General features: G+C 39.8%; 1 protein-coding gene across 1 annotated transcript; it reads left to right on the top strand.

Annotated features, from left to right (window-relative positions):
* The first annotated feature begins 6,383 nt into the window (after positions 1–6,383).
* Positions 6,384–21,528, top strand: gusb (glucuronidase, beta). Its single transcript, XM_049591451.1, has 12 exons — positions 6,384–6,660; positions 8,182–8,367; positions 8,517–8,698; positions 9,244–9,386; positions 9,542–9,735; positions 11,481–11,633; positions 11,768–11,946; positions 13,716–13,862; positions 14,619–14,703; positions 18,074–18,250; positions 18,417–18,552; positions 19,768–21,528. Exons 1-12 carry the CDS (start codon positions 6,445–6,447, stop codon positions 19,917–19,919), a joined length of 1,950 nt encoding a protein of 649 aa, XP_049447408.1. The 5' UTR covers positions 6,384–6,444; the 3' UTR covers positions 19,920–21,528.
* The last annotated feature ends 287 nt before the right edge of the window (positions 21,529–21,815 follow it).

Here is a 21,815-nt window from a genome sequence, read left to right as displayed (position 1 = left end):
CTGAGGCCTGTACTACGAAGCAGTTAAAAACCCAGGGTTAACTTCAGGGTTAACTTCAGGGTTAACTCTGGGTTATCAGTACTACGAAGCTGGTTCTCTTTGTAGCAGGATAAATCACTGTGGTAACTTATGCTGACCAGCTAACCTGCTCCGGGGCAGGTTAACTTCAGAGTATTGGATCACAGCCCATCAACACCCTGACCTCTGACCAGTCAGATCACTGAAGAAAAAAGTATCCATGGACACAAGTCTGGAGTTTAAAAAAAATGATGATCCACAATGTTAGTTTTCTCCCCTTATTACAACTGCAACACTTCGGGCAAATAGACCTCATCAGTCATTGACTGGGCTACTTTTCCACCTTTTACTTCAGTAGCAGAAACAGTCCGGCATTACACATTCACATGTTTTATCTGACATAAACATCATCATCCAACAAAACAGCAAAAAAATACTCTATATTAGCATCACTTATACCCTAGTGATACCTACACATAATCAAGTAGCCTACTTCATTCATGGTTCTGAGCGTTGTAGTACCGGTTATCCAGAAGGCCAATGTGACGGGTTAGTCAAGCCAGATAACGAGAAGATATCCTGGGTAGGTTGAACTGGCTTCGTAGGACAGGCCTCAGTGATTATTGTCAAAAACAGCTGAGAGGGTGGAGCCCGACATCACCGCTAGAGGATCCACCATAAGCATGTTAGCATGTCAGGATTCAGCCAGACTCAGCATGCACCTGTTGGTTTTGTACAAGTGTGTTTGATTTGTGTCACCTGGAGTCCTGGCCAGGCGGTGCATTAAATCAGTGATTAATAAGGCGAAATCCAGGCTTTGTTAACTACGCTAAGGTACACTCAGAGGTGGACAGAGAACTTGTTTTTATGAGAGTACCGTTTTTTACTGATGTTTTTATGATGCTTGTTTTTATGCTGTGTCTCTTTTACACTCACTTGTAAAAAGCACATTACCCTTGGGGCAATTAAGTTTCATTAATTCATAGAACATTATACTCAGGTAAAAGTTATGTTTCTTTAAAGAAGTTTTACTCAAGTAAAGCTAGAAGGTCACTTAATATACTGTACTGTAATGTAGTGTATGAGTGAGCCTACATCTCATGATGATATGATGATACAACTGTTAAATTAAAGAAAATCTTTAGTCTTCAAAATAAATTGCATTAAATGTCAACTTATACACAAGTGGAACAACATCAGCAATACGACCCCAATATGATATATAAAATCAACAGTTAATTCCAATTCAGGCTATGGACAGCACTTTGCAGCCTGTGTGCATGCAACTGATCATCAATCATAAATATACCAGTGCCTCCTCAGTGTGGCGTCACCAGAAATGAGACAAAACTCCAAATGCAAACAATAAATTAAAGGAGTTATGGACACCACATAGATACATACAAATAGCCTGAAACTTCCTCTGGAATCGACAGTAGTATTAAACATCACCAAAGAAGACCATGTGGACATGTAAACAATCTAAACTGCAGAGCAGCTACAGCCACAAACACACATATTCCAGCAAAGGGGAGACCACACAATTTTTACACATCAGATAAACACTAAAGATGGGACAATATGTGTTGTATCGCAGATGGTAACAGAAAACACTACTGTTATCTCAATAATGGAAATTCAGCCCAATCAGTTGATCATGGTGAATTTCCATAATGGGGATAATCACGAAAATCGTGTCCAGCAGCACTCAAAGAGACTGCTGGGAAACCAACAAAAAGGCTGCATACACACCAACTTCAAAAAACACAGATAGATTATCAAGCACAGCATATTTCATATGGAAAGATATGAAAGAGCCATTTTAGCCAGGAAAATCTTGACATGAAATTATCATATCATGCCATGCCTAGTAAGCACACTGCATAGAAGCTATGTTGCTTGGCAACGGAGCTGTTTTCATTTTCCTTTGGAGAGTGTGGTGATGAATGAGTTGGTTGTACTCACCTGTATAAAGGTGAGTCCTCAGTCTGCTCCAGGGTCAGCTTCTCTGCTCTTTCATTCTCAAAGCAAAATATAACCAGTCCACTTGGCTTCTCTGGTCCCAGTATAACCAGTCCACTCAGAATCTCTGTCCCAGTATACCAAGACCATTGGGCCTCTCTGGTCCCAGTATAACCAGTCCGGTGGATAAACAGTCCACTTGGCCTCACTGTCCTAGTAGAACCAGTCCACTTATTCTCTCTGGTCTCGGTATAAGACTCTCTGGTTCCAGTATAACCAGTCCACTGGATAGACAGTCCACTTGGCTTCTCTGTCCCAGTATTACCAGTTCACTCGGCCTCTCTGGTCCCGGTATAACCAGTTCACTCAAAATCTCTGTCCAAGTATAACCAGTTGGCTTGGCCTCTTTGCATGGGTGCAGATCCAGGGGGGGATGGGGGGGACATGTCCCCCCCCAAATTCTGAAAAACACAAATTGTCCCCCCCAATTCTAAATAGCTTAAATGACTGAAATTGAACAAATGTATTCTAGTCCTATATACTGGGAGAAAGGGAAGATGATGAGGAGGAATGGGAATCCGTGAGAGGCGAGAGATGAGAACGTGAGTGGACATAACATGCCTGAGACCCTGAAACTAGAACTAGCATTAACTAACAGCGAAGCAGTGAAAAGGAGGGTGATGGCTGGTTCCATGTACTACTGGCTGTTTAAGAGAAATAAACAGCAAAGGTAAGCATATGATTATCTTTGTAGTGCTTTCTGAATGACTTGGTGATGGTGATGAGCCTCTATGAAATCGTGAAATATGCTGGCAATCTCAAGCGCTCTGTGGGCATGATTTGCACGCATGCAATTAAAAAAAATCACAACTGATTGTGTCCCCCCCAAACTTGTCATCAGATCTGCACCCATGCCTCTTTGGTTCCAGTATAAACCGTCCACTCGGCCACTCTGTCCCAGTATAACCAGTCCACTCTGCCTCTCTGGGCCCAGTATAACCAGTCCACTCGCACGCGCTGAATGCGGCTCTGCAGTCACATCAGGGCTTATGGTCACAAACAGCAGACAGTCCTCACATTACTGAAGGTAAAAGTTCCTCACCTGGACGACACACCTGTGCATGTTAGCATTTAGCATATTAGCCAGCTCCAGCGTCCCCACACAGGTCACAAACATAGTGGGTGTGTCACTTAGCGTGCATGCAATGATGAAGTGATTAATTAAGACGGGTGCAGCTGTTTTAACCATGCAGATTGTAACTACACCCGTTTAATTCCTAATTTGACTGCACTGTTCTTGTGTCTTTGGCACTAATATTAGGCGCTAGCCTTGCGCACTGACTTTTTTGTATGTCACTTGATTGCAGTCACCTCTCTGCAGCTCTGCCCTCCTGCAGCCGCAGACACACCTGCAGCTTCTTCTCTGCTGCTGAATTTAATGGCATCATAAAGAATGTGGTGACAGAGACATGTGTTTGTTTTTCTTGAGAGGCCACTATGTTTGAATAGTTGTTTTATTGTGGATTTTTGTATTATATGTTGTATTTGTTGCATTTTAAATGTGTTCTGATTTATATACGTGCATGAAACATATTTTACAATTTGTATTTTACATTATGTACAGTAGTTAACACCTCAGATTGTAAGAAAGGGTGCATCTCAACAAACATCTGGTTACAGCAGTAGAAGGGCCCCATATTTTCATGTAGATGTATAATTGTATATTTTCAATAACATTTTAGGTCTACATGTAAAAGCCTGACTAGGGACAAGAGTTGAAAATTAGCAATAGCTATAAACTCTGTGCCACACAGCAGTCCCATACTGTACTGGAACTATGTTAAATTTTATCGTCCCTATAAATTAAATTAAATTAAATTGAATTGAATTGAATTGAATTGAATAAATAAATAAATAAAATTAATTATACTTATATCACTTATAAGACTGAACTTTATATAAAAAAAAATAGTAGAAACTCTCTGAGGCCCCTCTCACTAAACGCAGCTCAGAGCAGAGTGAACAATTGATTATGATTAACGTACACTGTCATGTCTTTCGTCAAGGAAATAGGGTTCCAAAAATAAAAAGGAAAGGAAAGGGAAAGAAAGCAAACTGACTTTGTGAACACAAAAAGTTTCAAAAGGTGTGTGAGAGATGGATGGAGAGAGGAAGGACGAGGGGCCCCACAGAGACTGCTTCCGCATGGGGCCCAGAATTTGGTGCTACATCTCTGAGTAAATGCAGTTTGTTACGTCCACTGAAGTAAGATACACAGCATAAATCTCTTTTTTGAATGGGTAAATTACTGCACTGTATGTGCAACACTCACAGATGCTATGTGTATTTTTTTTACTTTTTACACATTCACAAATAACAGGGATATTATGTATTGACGCTGAGTGACGGACCTGTCAGCCTAGGTGTCATTCTCCTCGCTATCACTGGTGAAACTCTTGTGGTTTTATTTCTCATATCAGTGGTAAACATGGCAACAGGAACAATCTCTTTTTGTTCTGGTCACATGTTCAACACACAGTTGCTGAAGACACAAATTTAGCTTAAACTGGTTGTGAGTCGTTACAGACATGGGTGCAGATCTGATGACAAGTTTGGGGGGGACACAATCAGTTGTGATTTTTTTTTAATTGCATGCGTGCAAATCATGCCCACAGAACGCTTGAGATTGCCAGCATATTTCACGATTTCATAGAGGCTCATCACCATCACCAAGTCATTCAAAAAGCACTACAAAGAGATTCATATGCTTACCTTTACTGTTTATTTCTCTTAAACAGCCAGTAGTACATGGAACCAGCCATCACCCTCCTTTTCACTGCTTCGCTCTTAGTTAATGCTACATCTAGTTTCAGGGTCTCAGGCATGTTATGTCCACTCACGTTCTCATCTCTCGCCTCTCACGGATTCCCATTCCTCCTCATCATCTTCCCTTTCTCCCAGTATATAGGACTACTGTATACATTTGTTCAATTTCAATCATTTAAGCTATTTAGAATTGGGGGGGACAATTTGTGTTTTTCAGAATTTGGGGGGGGACATGTCCCCCCCATCCCCCCCGGGATCTGCACCCATAGTTACAGACACAGACAGTGCAACAGCTACCAGAGCTCTGCAAAGACATTTTAGAGAATGCTAAGTTATCATTAGTTAAATATTTGTTAAAAAATAAATCAATATTTCCTAAACTGAAGGCAAATTACTTTGGAAAAGAACCAGCGTTGGCCAGTAGCCACCAAGAGTAGCCACTGGGACTAACCACAGACAGTCTATGGGACTAACTAGCTTACTGCTAGTCCCACTATCTCACTGGAAGTTGTGCCCATAATCGTTTCTACAGTAGTGCCCTCAGGAATAGATGGATAGAAAACCTGAGCCAAACCCTCATTCCATGATTGCCACTTCAGGATGATGGCACACCATTGTCTCCAAACACAGTTGCTATGTAGGGCTACAATATGACAACAATACTGGGAAGACAAAGGTGGTGGGCGTGGGGTCATTTTACGCCTTTATTAGAAATTTGGACAGTAGAGCAATGTGAGGAAATAACAGGAAGGACAGATGCCCCAAGTAGGTGGATCTGTACCAGAGGTGCTGCAGTTCATGGCCAGTGCCTGACCGCCAGACTGTGGTGTAGTGGAGGGTACACGACCTGGCTGTTAACAGCATAACCCAACTATCTGCCAAAATGTCACTGGAGTATTTAAGAGACCATACTCACTTCCCTGTCAATAACCTACCTATTTACCTCATCAACTACCACACCACCACCGCCACCGCCAGTTTGTTGGGTGTGGTGTATATTCCTGTATACATTTGTGTTTGACCTGATTTCCACAAACAAGGCATCAAAGGAAGAGCAAATGGCTCCTGGCAGGTCAATCGGTCCATGTACTGCAGGAAAATTTGGGATGTGGAGGCGCTGTTGGACACTTTCAGCCTATAAGATTACACTACTGATGTGTCTGTGTGCTGCCTTTGACTCTGATGTGTGAGTGTCTGGCGCCATCTTGTGTCTTCTCTTCAATGTTGCATCCTTGAATGATGACTTGGGACCAGCATTATTGAATCTTGTGGATTTAAAATTAAGTTATGCCAGGGCGTCCTTTCAACCATGACTTTAAACAAAAAAATAATTTAATTATTTAACAACATTTAATGGTAATATAAATACTGAACCCATGATCTCCGTCCTATAGCATTATGGTTTGTATGTTGACTTCCTGGGTAAATTTTGATAAAATCTAAAAAGTTGAAATATATATTATAATTATTTTTTGTTGTTAACGTTAAATGACATTCAAGATGTTTCCCACAGTACCTGAAGGCATCGCGAGAAAGCCGCTCTCTGGTCACGTGACTATAAATGTCATCATGTGACTGGTTCAGTGGAGAAAATTGCGGTAGTAACTTTGCAGCAGAGCAGAAGTGTATCTGTTCAGAATGCCGCTGTGTGAACGGGCCGGGCTGTTCCGTGTCTTGTGCCTGTTCACCGTGTTTGAGGCGGGATGTCTGCTGGACACCGGGATGCTCTTCCCCCGGGAGTCTTCCTCCAGAGAGGTGAAGGAGCTGAACGGGCTGTGGGACTTCAGAGCCGACAGGTCTCCAAACAGGAACCTGGGCTTTGAGAAGGCTTGGTACAAGAGTCGGCTGTCTGAGGTGAGGGGGACAGAGGCTAACAGCTGTTCACAGCAGAGCACTTTGATTGGTTCACAGTTTAACGAGTCTTTTGATAAATGCAAATTTTATCTATCCTGTGAACTGTGACACATCCTCTGATCAATATCTGTCCACATCCTGCACAAAACTGTTCAGCTTTCTCATTTAAAACTGTTTAATGAGTTTCTTTGCAGTATTTTTTTTAATACTTTTATTGTAACTGTTATAATTTACATTTATGTTCTTGACCTTTGCAATACTTGGCCTTTATTGTTTATTTCCTCTTAATATGTTTACTGTGTGCACCAGACACCAAGGCAAACTCCTCAAAAGTGAAAACCTACTTGATAACCTTATTCTGGTTCTGCTGAAACTGTATTATTATTATTATTATTATTATTATTATTTAATTTATAATGGTTCACTATTAAAGTGAACCATTATAAATAAATTAAAAAAAAATAATAATAATTAAGGGAGTTTTGGTGTGTTGAAATGTTTTGGTGTGTTGAAGTGTCCCAAAAAGCAGAAGTCTCATTTTTTAAAAAAACAAAAGTAAGGGGAACTTTTGTCGCAGTAATGTGATGTGCTGAAGAGTAGAGCTCTAACGATGAGTCAATTAATCAATAAAAAAATAAAATAAAATCAAAAACTAATGTTGTACTAACTGGAACTGTGACTAAAGCCATATTAAAATAGTTGCAGAACTATGCCAAAACCATAAAAAATAAATGATAATGCTGCATGAAGTTGAATTGTGATGAGCCATATTAAAATATTTTGAGTTTGTTTACTTATTTTGTAAAAACAAACAAAAACCATAAAGGAGGAGCTGGATGCAAGAACTGTTTTTCTTAAAGCACTGCAGAACTATGCAAAAAAGCTATACAAAAACATAATGAGATTGTTAACTTGGTTATTTTATTTCAAATGAACAAATAATTGAACGTAATATATAACAATAAAAATGATAATAATAATAATGCTGTGCTGACTGGAAATGTGATAAATGCCATATTAAAAATATTTTAGTTTGTTTACTGTGTTATTTTGTTTAAAATAATAAGAATAATAAAAAATAATAATGCTGTACTGGTACTTGGTTATTTTATTTAGAATAGATAAATAAATGTAATATCATAATAATAATAAAAAATAATAACAATAATAATAATGCTGTGGTGACTGGAATTGTGATAAATGCCATATTAAAAATATTTCAGTTTTGTTTACTGGGTTATTTTATAAATAATAATAAAAGAAAAGAAATAAAGAAATAAGAATAAGATTGCTGTACTAAGTGATAAAAGCCATTATAAAATATTTTAGTTTGTTTACTTGGTTAATTTAAAGAAACATACAAAGTCCCCTAAGGAACAGGTTGGATGCAGAGTGATTTTAAAATAATGTATCTGATGTTTGCAGTGTGCAGCTGTGTTATCTACAGCGACTGTGAATCTGTATCAGCAGATACTGAAATGATGAAATATCACCTTTTAATTAAAGTTTTATTTTCCCCAGACCGGCCCGGTGATTGAGATGCCAGTTCCTGCCAGCTACAATGACATCACCCAGGACGCCTCACTGAGAGATTTCATTGGCTGGGTGTGGTATGAGCGAGAGGTGGTGGTGCCCACTCGCTGGATCACAGATGAAGGAACCAGAGTGGTGATCAGAGTGGGAAGTGCCCACTATAACTCTGTGATGGTGAGTGTCACATGTGGCTGAGACGGAAAGATAAAAGTCACCTGCTTCACTTTTTGCAGTTTTTAGACATGAACCCCATCCCTTATAAATCCTGCTCTGGTCACGATGTGATGGAGTTAATGTGGATGCTTTGTCTTTACCTGTTGCAGTGGGTGAACGGGGTGAAAGTGACGGAGCATAAAGGCGGCCATCTTCCTTTTGAGGCTGAGATAGGGAGTGTTATCAGGAAAGACCCGACTCAGCCATGCAGGATCACCATCGCAGTCAACAACACCCTGAGTCTGAACACTCTGCCTCCAGGAACCATCCAACACATGGATGACCGCACCAAGTAAGCCCAACAACAACAACAACAACAACAACAACAATAAAATCTACACATATACATTTATTTATATAGCACATTATATATGGAGGACCAAAATGATGACATTAGTGTCAATAAATCAATAAAAAATGTTGAAATAAATATTTAAATAAATAAATAAATGAACCATTGCATATAGTTGTACAAAAAATTAAGACATACATTTGAGATATTTAATTATATCTTGTTTAATTATCAATGTATTTATGCATTTGTATATTTATTTTCAAATTGATACCATTATTTATGCATTTATTTATTTATTTAATCACATATTTATGTATTTATCCGTGCCTGTTTTTATTTTACTTACTTTTATTTATTTTACATTTAGGTATTTATTATGTATTCTATTTTCTAACTTAAAATTTACATATTTATTTGTGTATTTATTTATACTTGAATCATTTTTTTTGTCCTCTGTACATTCACTTTACAATAAAGTTTAAAAAAAAAAGGCAAATTAATTACAGTATTCCGATAATAATGAAAATGTGATTGCTTGACAGGTATCCTGATGGTTTTTTTGTGCAAAACATCTACTTTGATTTCTTCAACTATGCTGGCATTCATCGCTCTGTACTGCTGTACACGACCCCTAAGGCCTATGTGGATGACATCACCGTGGTGACTGACTTCTTGGACAACACTGGTAAATTAATAAATATGATGAACTAAAAATTTACTTGAATTTAAACCCTCACTAGCACAGATGCACCTCTGCTAGTTAACAATTATTGATGTAGCAGAGAGACAGACTTTGGTCTGTGACGTTACTCAGAGTGCTGTCTTCCCTGTGTGTCTCAGGTCTAGTCAAATACAAGGTGTCGGTCCAAGGTGCAGCCGCAGCCACAGCCGCCCTGAAGGTCACTCTGATAGACAAAGATGGCCGCTGTGTGGCCTCCTCCGAGGAGCCATCTGGAGTGCTCAAAGTTGTGGATGTCAAGCTGTGGTGGCCGTATTTGATGCATGAGAATCCAGGGTACCTGTACTCTCTAGAGGTGAGACCACATGCTTACATACATGTCAAAGTCACGTTCAGGTGCAGATCACATGAGCATTGTTGTGGTTACTATTTGGATTTAAGCTGCCAAAAATAAATAAATGAATTCTACGTAAATAAGTAAGTAAATTCTGATAATGACAGACTAGTGGTTTGATAACTTTTTGTTAGCACTGCTTGGTATAATGATTACTTTTCACTTAAACTGCAACACTTAACGGACAAACAGCCTCATCTTAGCATCCGCAGTTTAAAGGTATCACATGCAGTTTGTAAACACACTCACCAGGGAAAGTCATAGACAACCCCAGGTTCACTCTCATTTGGCCTTTCACCTTGTTATAGTTGTGCTGTGTCTCTTGAATGCCTACTGCTGACGGTGTGACACCTGATCACTAACTTTTCATAAGTGATTGAGAGGGATTAAATCTGTATGAGTCTATTTATTTTTTAAGAACGTCTTGCATAGTGTCTTTAGAGTCCACCAGAAACTATGTTTTTGGATCAGGATCGGTCAAACCAGCAGATGGTGGTACAGTTTCAAGAGTGGGATTTTTGTCAGTGAGAAGTTGAAGGAAAACTTCAGCATGTCCAGAGCATCAGTCATATGTTTGAGTGAACTCCCTCATCCTTAAAATGAACAGGAATCAGCAGTGACGAGATCTGTAGGTGTTTTGAGAAAGGCAACGTTAGCCTGTACACTTTATGACCTTTGACGAGGGGAGGCTGCTGAAGATGCTGGCGGGTGTTCGGGGTTGTTTTTGTGTTCTAGTGTGGACTGAGGTATGTTATAAAACCAACACAATTTTGTGTGGACAGAATTATTTTCTTAAACATAGGGGCAAATATCTGTTTTTAAAAAATACTTGTATACGTGTAGACAGGGCCTAAATGTACCAAAAAATAAATGAAGGCATAAACTGATGTTTCTGTTTTAATTTGTTTTTTTTTTATTTAGCTTTTTATTAATTTACTTTACTATTTAATTTTTCCTTCTATTTATTTTAATTAATTCTTACATTTATTTGTTTTTTATTTACTTTAAAATTTGTATATATATTTATAATTTTTTAATTTTATATGAGATTTCCAGTTGTTGTTGTTTTCAAAAAGGTTAGCCTGACACTGAACTATCTTTGTGACGAGGGGAGACTGCTGAAATCACCGGTGAGCGTTTGGGGTCGTTTTATGTCCTAGTGTGGACTGAAATATTTTTAAAACAAAATTTGTGGGCCGATTTATTTTTGTAAACAGAGGGGCAAATATCCATTTAAAAAAAATATTTATTTTTAATTTATTTTAAAACCTGTGTATATAAAATATATATTTAGTCGTTTTTAAATTCATTTATTTATTTTTTATTTATTCATTCATGTATTTGCCACTGGATTTGTGAGAGTAACAAGGCAGTTGGCTTGAGATAGAATAATTTAACTGTTTAGTGTAAACAGTGTTTAATGCACTCAGCAGCATATTTATCTCCAGGACCAAGAGTATATTCTCCACTTTGTGCTCAAGCTAAATTCAGGAGGATAATTCAATGTTTATAAAATAAATAAATAAAAATATAATAAAAAAAAATACATAAACTGTGTGATATTTAAAACATTCTGGTTGATATGTAACAATATGTTTGTAGTTTTTTTCACTTTTCGTCTTTACCTGATATTTTTGCACTGTCATCACAACCTCGTCTTTAACAGTGTTAACAGATGTTTCTGACATTTGTACTTTAACACCCAGGTTCGCTTAATGGCAGCCGATGAGAGGTCAACATATGAGGATGTGTACACTCTACCAGTCGGCATCCGCACGGTCAACGTCACCAGCACACAGTTCCTCATCAACAACAAGCCCTTCTACTTCCATGGAGTCAATAAGCATGAGGACTCTGACGTGAGTACCACTAGAGGGAAGCAAAACCTGTACCAAAAGACTTTACCTGAGTTCAGTCACATGGACGTTTCATTTCTGATAACAGATAGGAAGTTTGATTTTTTAAAAAATCTTCTGTTTACTTTGTGTTGTAGATTCGAGGTAAAGGCTTCGACTGGCCCCTGATCGTCAAGGACTTTAACTTACTGAAGTGGTTGGGGGCGAACTCGTTCCGCACCAGTCACTACCCGTACGCTGAGGAGATCCTGCAGATGTGTGACCGCCACGGCATTGTAGTGATAGATGAGTGCCCAGGGGTGGGCATCAAAGACATGTAAGTTCACATTTCTGCCACCTTTTGGTGCATTTGAGGGTTCAGAGTGTGAACATCTGTTAGTCACAGTAGAGAGACTTCTGTGTGGTGTCCATTACGTTGTGAAAACTCCAGAGGCCCTAAGAAGCAAATGAGAAACAGATCCATTTTCTTAGTCTAATCTGAATTGTTTCTTCTCCTCTGTTTATGATTTAAAGGTCCAGTGTGGAAGATTTAGCTGTTGGTTAGCCATTAGCAACGGCAGATAAGCGCCGATTAAAAAACATTTCCAGCCAAAAGAAAGACGTGACAGTAATGTTACAGAGAAATTAAAACTCACCTGGGAGAAAACATGAATGCTTTTAGTTTTACTTCGAACATGGAGTGGTGGTGCCATTCAGCATCTTGTGGCCAAAATAAGTATTACAACAAGCACTTAAAAAAAAGTATCTTGACAATAAAAATTTCGCTTGCAAACTTTTTTTTCTCACTTGTTTTCACAGATTGAAAAAGTAACAAAAAAATGATCCTGGCAAAAACTTTTTTCCATCTGATCTTCAGAGTCATGAACACGGGAGAGAAAATCATTTAGAGCAGACTTTAAAAAATGGATCACTTGATTTGTTTTCCCCTCACTTGCCTCTCTGAGCTTCTGTAGAAACAACCTGTTAAATTAAAGCAACAAAACTGATATTCAAGAAACTCCACCCTGTCTAAGTTAGGATTGTGTAATACAGTAAAGGGTCATGTTGAAAGAAATCCTGGCTAAGTTACAGACTAGACACACCCAGATCCAGTGATTATGAAAGTCTGCACACAGTCTACTTTTGGGACTTTCATTTGGAAAATGCATCGTGATAAAAGATGCATATTCTATACAGAGTATTGAAAATGAGGTATTTTTGAATAACTGGGATTTGGATTTGGGTGAAAAAGATAGCTAATCGCATTATAAAATTAAATTAAATTATTAAAAAAAGGTCAAAATTGTAATTTGACAGGCCTCCGCTGTGCTTTATTGTATTAAGTGCTTGTTAGCATGCTAATGTTAGCAGTTAGCTCAAAACAACACTGTGCCTGAGGACAGACTCACTTAGATGCTAGCACAACTGTAGACATGTTGATTTGTCATTTACTTGTGTTAAAAAATACAGGGTTCCCACAGTCATGGAAAACCTGGAGAAGTCATGGAATTCCACAATCACATTTTCCAGGCCTGAAAAAAGTCATGGAATTATAACAAATCACTGCAAGTTTTGGAAAAGTCATGGACTTTTGTTGTGTTATGTAATGAAACGCTAACAGCAATCTACTGAGAATAACCTTCCAGGTAATGTAACATAATGAACAATTTATTTTCTGTTGCTGACGATAACGTAACATACCTCTAAAATGTGTGTGTGGGTTTTTTTTACCATCATGTACGTTTCATCATTTTCTCTGTGCGTTTGATCCCTCCCTCCATGCCAGCTAACTGAAATTATGTTTGAATAGAGTTTGAATTTGATACGTTTGTGCGAGTTTGGCAAGAAAAAAATGATGGGTCCTTGAAAAGTCTTGGAAAAGTTTTAAAATTTTGTCCATGAAAATGTGTGGGAACCTGGATGATACCAAAATATCCATTTTCAAGAGATGAATGTTTAAAGGACAAGTTGATCTCAAGACCATACTGACCGTACTATATTGGAAGATACCCTCTTGATTTGACTAACGCAGGCTGCTGAAGCTTCAGCTGAACTTTCCATGAGATTTTAACTAACTGTGTGCTGTGCCTTTTGTCGTTGATGTAGTCGCAGTTTTGGAAACGCCTCCCTGGCCCATCACCTAGACGTCATGGACGAGCTCGTACGTCGGGACAAGAACCATCCCTCTGTGGTGATGTGGTCGGTAGCCAATGAGCCGGCTGCAGAGATGCCCCCTGCTGAATTCTATTTCAAGTGAGTGATGGTCCTTTTGTTCAGATGTGAAGTAGGATCGAGTGGTAACCATTTTGTCATACCTTCATGCTTTTCTGAAGTTTCGGCAGGGTATACGGTATATGACAGTATTTGTTTGCTGCGCCATCTGTAAGTTTAATGGAAACAGAAGTGACTGTATTTTTTATGGTATTGAAAATCATACTTAATGGACTGTATACACCCTGGTATACAGTAATACCGTGATACCGCAGAGCCTAATGTGAATGGAGTGGATGTTCCTAAAGCGTTCGTGGAGACGGGGAAGATGCAGCAAGCTCACCTGCAGGCATACATCATAATCATCATACATCGACAGCGTTAGTGTAATTCTTTTCACTGCCAGAGGGGGGAGACAAAAGTTTAGTGCTGCAGCTTTAAAGCTTTAAACTGTGTGTGAGAGAGTGTGAGGTACTGGTTTGTTATTAAGCCGCAGCCTCTCCCTTTACTCTGATATGTGGAATGCAATAAAAGTAGTCATGAAGCTGGAGCTCAGTAACAGCCCAAGGCCTCAGGAAAACAAATAATCGACCTGCCTGACTACCTATCAGGTAGGGCAGTACGGGGTGTGTTAGAGAACAAAGTGTACACATAATTAAAACACAGATGCGCTGTGTCACAGTGAAATTATAACAGACAAAGCTGCAGTTAGCTCTTTGTGTCATTGTGGTGATTATATAACACCATCATCATATAAACCTTGTAAACAGCTTGGGGTGCTTCTTGTTTTTCTGACAGGACGGTGATAAAACACACCAGAGATCTGGATCCAACCAGGCCTGTCACTTACATCACAGACAGTAACTATGCCAGAGACAGAGGGGTGAGTTTTTACAGTATCAACACTATGAGGAAGTAACTATTTGTCATGTTTGTTATTCAACACACTGGTAGAAGTTATTTTCATCGATGCAAGTGATATAGAAGTATCCTTCGGGGTGTGTCAAATGGTCAGTTACATTACCATCATGTCGGGTGTGGTTACAGGCCAACAGAGCGCACACCCAGCCACTCCCATCAGTCATGCTCACTGTGTCAGAGGTGAAACACTGGAGACTTCCAGCCAAGACAGAGAACAGCTTAACACATAGGTTAAACACTGCTTTACAGCCCAGGGTTAAGTTACTTTCAAAGTCATTTAAACTATGAAAAGGTTGGCAGAACATGTGAGATGCTAACAGCTCATGTTTTAAGGTTTGATGCTAAAACTTTTCACTAAGTTTTTAACATAAATTAGCAAATGTCAAATGCAACATTTGCTTAACAGCACTGGTTCTTTTCTGGCTAATCTCTAAACCCTTTGGCTATTGGTCTGACAACAATTTAACGTCTGGAGGCAACAGCTAATCTATCGGGGGTTCCCAAGTAGCCAACAGATAACCCATTAATTGTTGGTCTCTGGGTTAATTCTGCTCTTAGTTTACTGCACTGCGTGTGGTGGGAGCTAGCTTGTGGCGCTGTTCATTCGTCGACTACCACTAGCACTGTCTAAACACAATAGCGATACTGTGGAAACACTGTGCCCACCCTCCTGTCTCCCCCCCTAGGTCACCCAGATGTTTAAGCAGCTCAGTGTTTGCCATAGACCCCATTGAGCTTTGTTTACTACGTTATCACTGTTAGCTCTGTTAGCACCGTTAGCAGTCTCAGCATGGCTAGTGGAGCTAGCAAGAACGTTTAATGCGGAATTTATGCTTCTGCGTTGAATCGACATTATAATAAAATGTTTGTTTTGTGCTTGCTTGTGCTAATAACGTTAACATGTTGTATTTGTTTGGAAAATGTGTTAAGTATAAGACAGTTGTTTTGTCAGTGAACCTTGAGAGTTGTAATTGAGCCGAATTATGTACCATTACATTTGTTAAATGTTGCTGTTTTCCCGGGTTTTATATGAGAAGAGGAAAAGATCACTAGCTGCAAGGCTGTAGACTGTGTAAAACAAGAGTGGCACAGTGATGCAGTGGTTAGCATTGCTGCCTCATAGCAAGAGGGTTCCTGGTTTGAACCCTTGGGCGGGGAAACCTCTCTACAAAGACATGCAAAATTTGCCTGTAGGTGTGAATGTGAGCGTGGATGGTTGTCTGTCTCTATGTGTTAGCCTTGGGATAGTCTGGAGACCTTTTCAGGGTTAACCCCACCTCTCGCCACAATGTTAGCAGGGTTTACTGGGTTTGTTTTGTTTTTTGGCGCCAGAGGGGACCATGTTTGGGCGGACGAGGTGGCGAGGAGATCAAGGTAGCTAGCTTTTAACAAAGTGCTTTTGTAATCAGGATGTTATTTTGGGTAGTGAAAACAGGGTTTAAAATGAACAGCTGACTTCTGAGACTGAATGAGACCAAAATATTACAACTAACATTGATGACCTGAGAACACACTGTAAAAGGGTCAAAGCTGAAAGACAAAAACAGGTGCAACACCCAAAAACAGGTTCACAGCTGTTTAAATGTACACAGTGCCATGATAACACATTGCTACGCCTCTCCTGAATGACAGGTCGCGACTTGTCAGTCTCAAGGTTATGTAGGGTGAAGAAACATTTGCAGAAAAGAAGAGCAAAATTGTGTCTCTCAGTGTGGCAAGTCAGATCATGACTGTATGTTAATATAACAGCCTGATGAAGACTAAAGGAGGAAGAGTCAAACTGCTTCGCTGAGCTTCAGAGGTTGTTGACTTACTTGTTGACATGCCTCACATTCCTGTGCTATGTGGAATCTCCTCCAGGGCATACTTTGCAGCTTAAAAGCATTATTTAGTTTACAGTCCCCGACTACCTACAGCCACTATTTACTCACCTGAGAGCGAAAGACTGTGGAACGTGTGAAAAGTTACTGCTGCTGCACTATTTCATGGCCTAAAGTGAGAAAACTCCATTGCAAGATTATAAAAGTCTTGAATTCAGTTAGTTTTCTTTTTATTTTAGTGGATTTAATCGCCTTTCAGAGTGTTTGCTAATTTTAGTTTAGTTTTTCAGAGGGATTTGGTTTTTAAATATTTAGTTTTACAGTTGTTTTAATTTATTTTTTGTTAGGGCCAGGTGTAATATCTCAGAAATACAATAGCATCATGTCCTTGAATGTTAATTCTGTTCAGTTTCTTTGGCTCAGTGTCACAAGAGTTGATGGGAAGTCATGCAGTTTCCTTTTTCAGTTGCGATGTATCAGGGCTGTCAACATATATTTTAATTCAATAATATAATCTAATTGTAAATAAACCAGACATTTAACTGTGGGGAGAAAAGCAGCACTACAGTGTCTCTCTGCCTCACAAGTTCTCACTATCCAGGGTTCCCACGGTCATGGAAAACCTGGAAAAGTCATGGAATTTCACAGGCCTGGAAAAGTCATGGGATTCTGTTGTGTGAAATTAATTTGTCACAGTAATCTTCCGGGTATAACTTTCCACCCAATTTAAGATAACGGCAAATTTGTTATCTGTAGCTGTTGAGATAACGTAGCTCTAATATGCGTCAGTGTGTGACGTGTCCTGTGTCTCCCTCGAGTTGTGCCAGCTAACTGAAAGTATTATTCCTGACAGCTGACAACAAGAGGTGAAAACAAAAATCCTCCATCATACACAACCATACAAACTCCAGCCCCTACACAAATTAAGTGACAAAGGATTATGTTAGCATAAAATAAACTTAAAAACAGCTTAACAGCGCTAAAACACACAAATATTACGATCGTACTGTCGCTTACCTCTCCCATGGAGTACAACAGCAAAAGGGGGAGAGGTAAGGCAGGAGACACCCCTTTATAGGTGGGGGACCCCCAAAGGTGAATGTAGGGGTGTAGGTCAGCCCTGTGATAGTCTGGCAACCTGTCCAGGGTGTACCCTGCCTCTTGCCCAGTGTCAGCTGGGATAGGCTCCAGCCCCCGTGACCACTAACAGGATAAGCGGTTACGGAAAATGAATGAATGACGATAAAGACCCTGCTCTATAGTTCGTAATATTGGAAAATACGGGGGAAAAACATTCACTCTGGTGTTATGGAATTAATGGTTCGCATTTAGCCCCATTACGGGTGATTGCTGCTACTAGAAAATCTGATGCTTCACTATGAATTAATAAATTAATCAATAAAACACAGCACAATCTTTTTTTGTAATGTATACTCATAAAGAAATGTTCAAACTGTGTTTACCAACAGGATTGCCATGGGTTTCATATTTTGTCTCTTATGTGGTCTCTAGGCTCCCTATGTGGATGTAATCTGTGTGAACAGTTATTTCTCCTGGTACCATGACCCAGGACACCTGGAGGTCATCCCCATCCAGCTCAACTCTCAGTTTGAGAACTGGTATGGAAAGTACCAGAAACCCATCATCCAGAGCGAATACGGAGCAGACGCAGTGCCGGGACTCCACAGTGTGAGGATTCTCTCTCTCACACACACACACACACACACACTTCAATTAACTCCAGATTTTTCTAAACCTCAGCCTTCCCACATCAGTCTCAGCGTTTCTGATTGCAACACATTTCCCCAGAAACGTGTTAACGTCAGGGTTAAGAAGCTCTCTGTTCACTCTCCAGGATCCACCTGTGATGTTTTCTGAGGAATACCAGAAGGTCGTGCTGCAGAGCTACCACAGCGTGTTGGACCAGAAGAGGAAACAGTATGTCATTGGCGAACTCATCTGGAACTTTGCTGACTTCTTGACTGCACAAGGTACTGCCTGCATCTGGAGTTCAACATAACCTGTAGAACCAGAATGGCTGCCGTTGACCTTACTCTATACAATGAATCCTGTTAGTGTGCTGAGTGAATTCTGCCATTTATTTCCCTCCATGACTGCAATATATTGAGGGTTCTGTTAATGATACAGACAGGGCTGTGTTTTTTGGCGGTCACCTACAGCGCCACCAGCTGGAGTGAGAAGCCTACATCTCTGTGCCAAACACACAAGCACTGTAGCTTCAGCTAAAGAGAAAGTTATGACGTCACTCACAGGACTTTTGGACATGAAGTCGTTCTAATTACATATTTTCACAGTCCTTTACCAGATGTTACAACAAACTGCAACTTTTTTGCCTTGCAAATTACACAAATGTCATCTTGCACTCAAGAATAAAGTGATTAGAATTTGGTGGTTGAAGGTCAAATGCCAAGGTCACTGTGACCCCACGTATGTCTCATTCTTGTGAGTGTGATATCTCAAGAACAGCTTGAGGGAATATCTTTAACTTTGGCACAAATGTCATCTTGCACTCAAGAATGAACTGTTTACAATTTGGTGGTCAAAGGTCAAGGTCACTGTGACCTCACAAAACATGTTTTTAGCCATGACTCAAGAATTCCTCCGTTAAATATGACAAAAGTTCGAAAAAATGTCTAATAGGATGTAATTAATAACTTCATATCCAAAAGGTCAAGGTTCAGCTTCACTGTGACATCATAATATTCTGCATAAACACTTTTCTGGCCATCTTTCAATGTCATAACTCAGGAACAGAGGGGGAGACATTTGGTCAGACCTGAATTGGTGACATTAATCTTGGGTGTCCACCTTGAAACTGTGCTGATTGTATAGATCTTTCATGCTGCTGGGTGGAGGGTGTGTGGCTAATGCTAAAATTAAATAGAGTCTGACTAAATCCTGTTCGACCCCTATAGCAGATTCTCACTGAAATCCTTTCTCTATGGATATTATAGGAAATACTACACAGAAAATCACAGGACACAATGCAGCACAATTGAGCTGTAAAACAAAAAACACAAGTCAAAGACACTCCTGCACCGAGGATCAGTAACCTGATAATGTTAGAATCATACAGGGATAATTATTACCAGGTTTCCTTTGTTCCATAATATTTTAAAAGGCTCCTCTGTATTTGTTCCCCGTACGTGACGAGGTTTTCGTTGATCCCGCTTGTGTCTCTGCAGGGATCACTCGTGTGGTGGGGAACAAGAAGGGTGTATTCACCAGGCAGCGGCAGCCCAAAGCAGCAGCATTCATCCTGAAGGAGAGATACTGGAGACTGGCAAATGAAACGAGGAGACTACCTCCGTGGACCAAGTACCCCTGCCCACTCTGACACCCGCAGGTTGGAGCACCCATCCCAGGACAGGCTTGATCCCATGTAAACAAACACTGTGCCTCATGGAAAAAGGTTGTTAATTTCTCGAGGCAGTTTAGCAAATTCCGAACAATTCCTTTGAAGACACTTCAGTGTGTATACATATGACTACCATGTAACACCATTTAGTTTTGCTTTTCTTATGGTCTACAAATACAAGATAAACTACAAATACGGAATATTTTCAGAATATAAAAGCAATTTTTTGGTGCTGATCAAATTTGGTGTCTAGTGCCTCATCATGCTGCGTTCACAAGGAATCAGACAGACTGTAGACGACAAACAGGATATCAATTTAATGGACGAGAGCAGCGTGATAGGTGAGGCTGGCAAAGAATACTGGCAACAACAGCAGACAGCATTGATGTCCAAAGTTTAAATATTTTAACTGCTGTCCTCCACAACAGAAATTACAAGTGGACGTTACATAGCTCCCTCATGAAAGGCAGTGACATATGATGGATTTAGTGTTTCTCAGACTACAAGTAAGACAAAAATTAGCAAGCGAGCACAGCCTGATACCACCTGCCTTACTCCCGGCCACAAGGACACTACTTTCCTGGGAGGAGAGTGAGCAGCTCAGACTTAAGCTGCTGTAGGAACATGAATTCAGCCAACTCTAAGGTTCACAGCAAGCCGGTGGCCAGCGGCCTATCCCATGTAATGGCAGCAACAGAAAATTAGCTGGTCAAATCCCCGCTGCTCAGTCACGCTCTGGCTGAATTTTAGTTGCTACAAGGCACTAAATGAAGATCCGTCTTTGCCAGGCCGCTGCTGCAAAATTGCTAAAATGAAAACATAGCATGTGTGGACTCTGTGTTTTGGTGAGTGCCAGCCGTTTATTGACGTTAGCACACTGGGACACGGGAACGCGCATAGACATCACATCATTTGGATTTTCCTGGAAAATCTGTCCCGAGTCCTTTACATAGAAGTCAGTCTACAGGTTGATATGGGCAACAAAGAAAGTCTCGTTTTTTTAAGGTCAATAACAATACATCACCATAGCAACATATCGTCACGCATGTTCCGTTATGTCGTTTATTCCTTCCAGAAGGGGTTCTCCATCTGCCTGAATTCATGTGAATACACCATTAATAGTGAAATCCACATTTTCTAATAATAATCATACTTTTGATATCATACTTCCTAGGATACACCTGACTGATGGTGTCACACTTTATTACAGGACATTCTGATACACATCTGTGAGGCGGTGCTTTCCACTGCTATCATAAAAAGGTCAAGGTCACATACCAATCAAATTCCTTCATAGGTGATTGGCTCTCCTCCAGTCAGCTGATACAAGTTACACCTGGCACAGACAGCACATCAAAATACAAAGACACTGTACTATTTTCCTTTCCTCCATATGTTTGTTTGAGGGATTGTTTTCAGTGTTTTAGTAGTTTGATATAAAAACTGTTGCAGAGTTTTAGTGTTTCCCAAGGATACTTAATACATGTTGATGTGAATCACAATGCTGAACCTAATCATAGAAGTGTTTTATTTTTATATGTGAAATTTTGATATGAATCAAGCTATTAAAGACAAAACATGGACCCAATATGCAAACTTTTTTTTATTTTTCAAAGCACTTGTGACGTTACTTTTGTACTAAGCAGCCTTTGTGCTGTTCCTCTAAGTCACTGCAACTGAATGTTCTCAAAAACTCAGCACGCACCTAAAGGATTAAGTTCGTGTTGGTTGTTGATGGTGGCGTGACTGTAATCGTACATTTTTTTACTATCAGTGACTCTGCATGCTCCCTCATCACGCCACCGACATTCATGTAACAGCTGGATGAATACTGAATAGATTTTTTGTTGACATACAGTAGCCACCAGAGCAGTA

The sequence above is a fragment of the Epinephelus fuscoguttatus genome, linkage group LG12 (genome assembly GCF_011397635.1).
Source record: "Epinephelus fuscoguttatus linkage group LG12, E.fuscoguttatus.final_Chr_v1".
Lineage (NCBI taxonomy): Eukaryota > Metazoa > Chordata > Actinopteri > Perciformes > Serranidae > Epinephelus > Epinephelus fuscoguttatus.
This window is presented reverse-complemented; position numbering and strand designations above follow the sequence as displayed.

Excerpts from the sequence above, each read along its gene's own strand:
- gusb (XM_049591451.1), top strand. The coding sequence starts at position 6,445 with ATGCCGCTGTGTGAACGGGCCGGGCTGTTCCGTGTCTTGTGCCTGTTC. Across the intron at positions 9,387-9,541 it reads TGACTTCTTGGACAACACTG|GTCTAGTCAAATACAAGGTG; the intron begins GTAAATTAATAA and ends TGTGTGTCTCAG. Across the intron at positions 13,863-14,618 it reads CCTGCTGAATTCTATTTCAA|GACGGTGATAAAACACACCA; the intron begins GTGAGTGATGGT and ends TTTTTCTGACAG.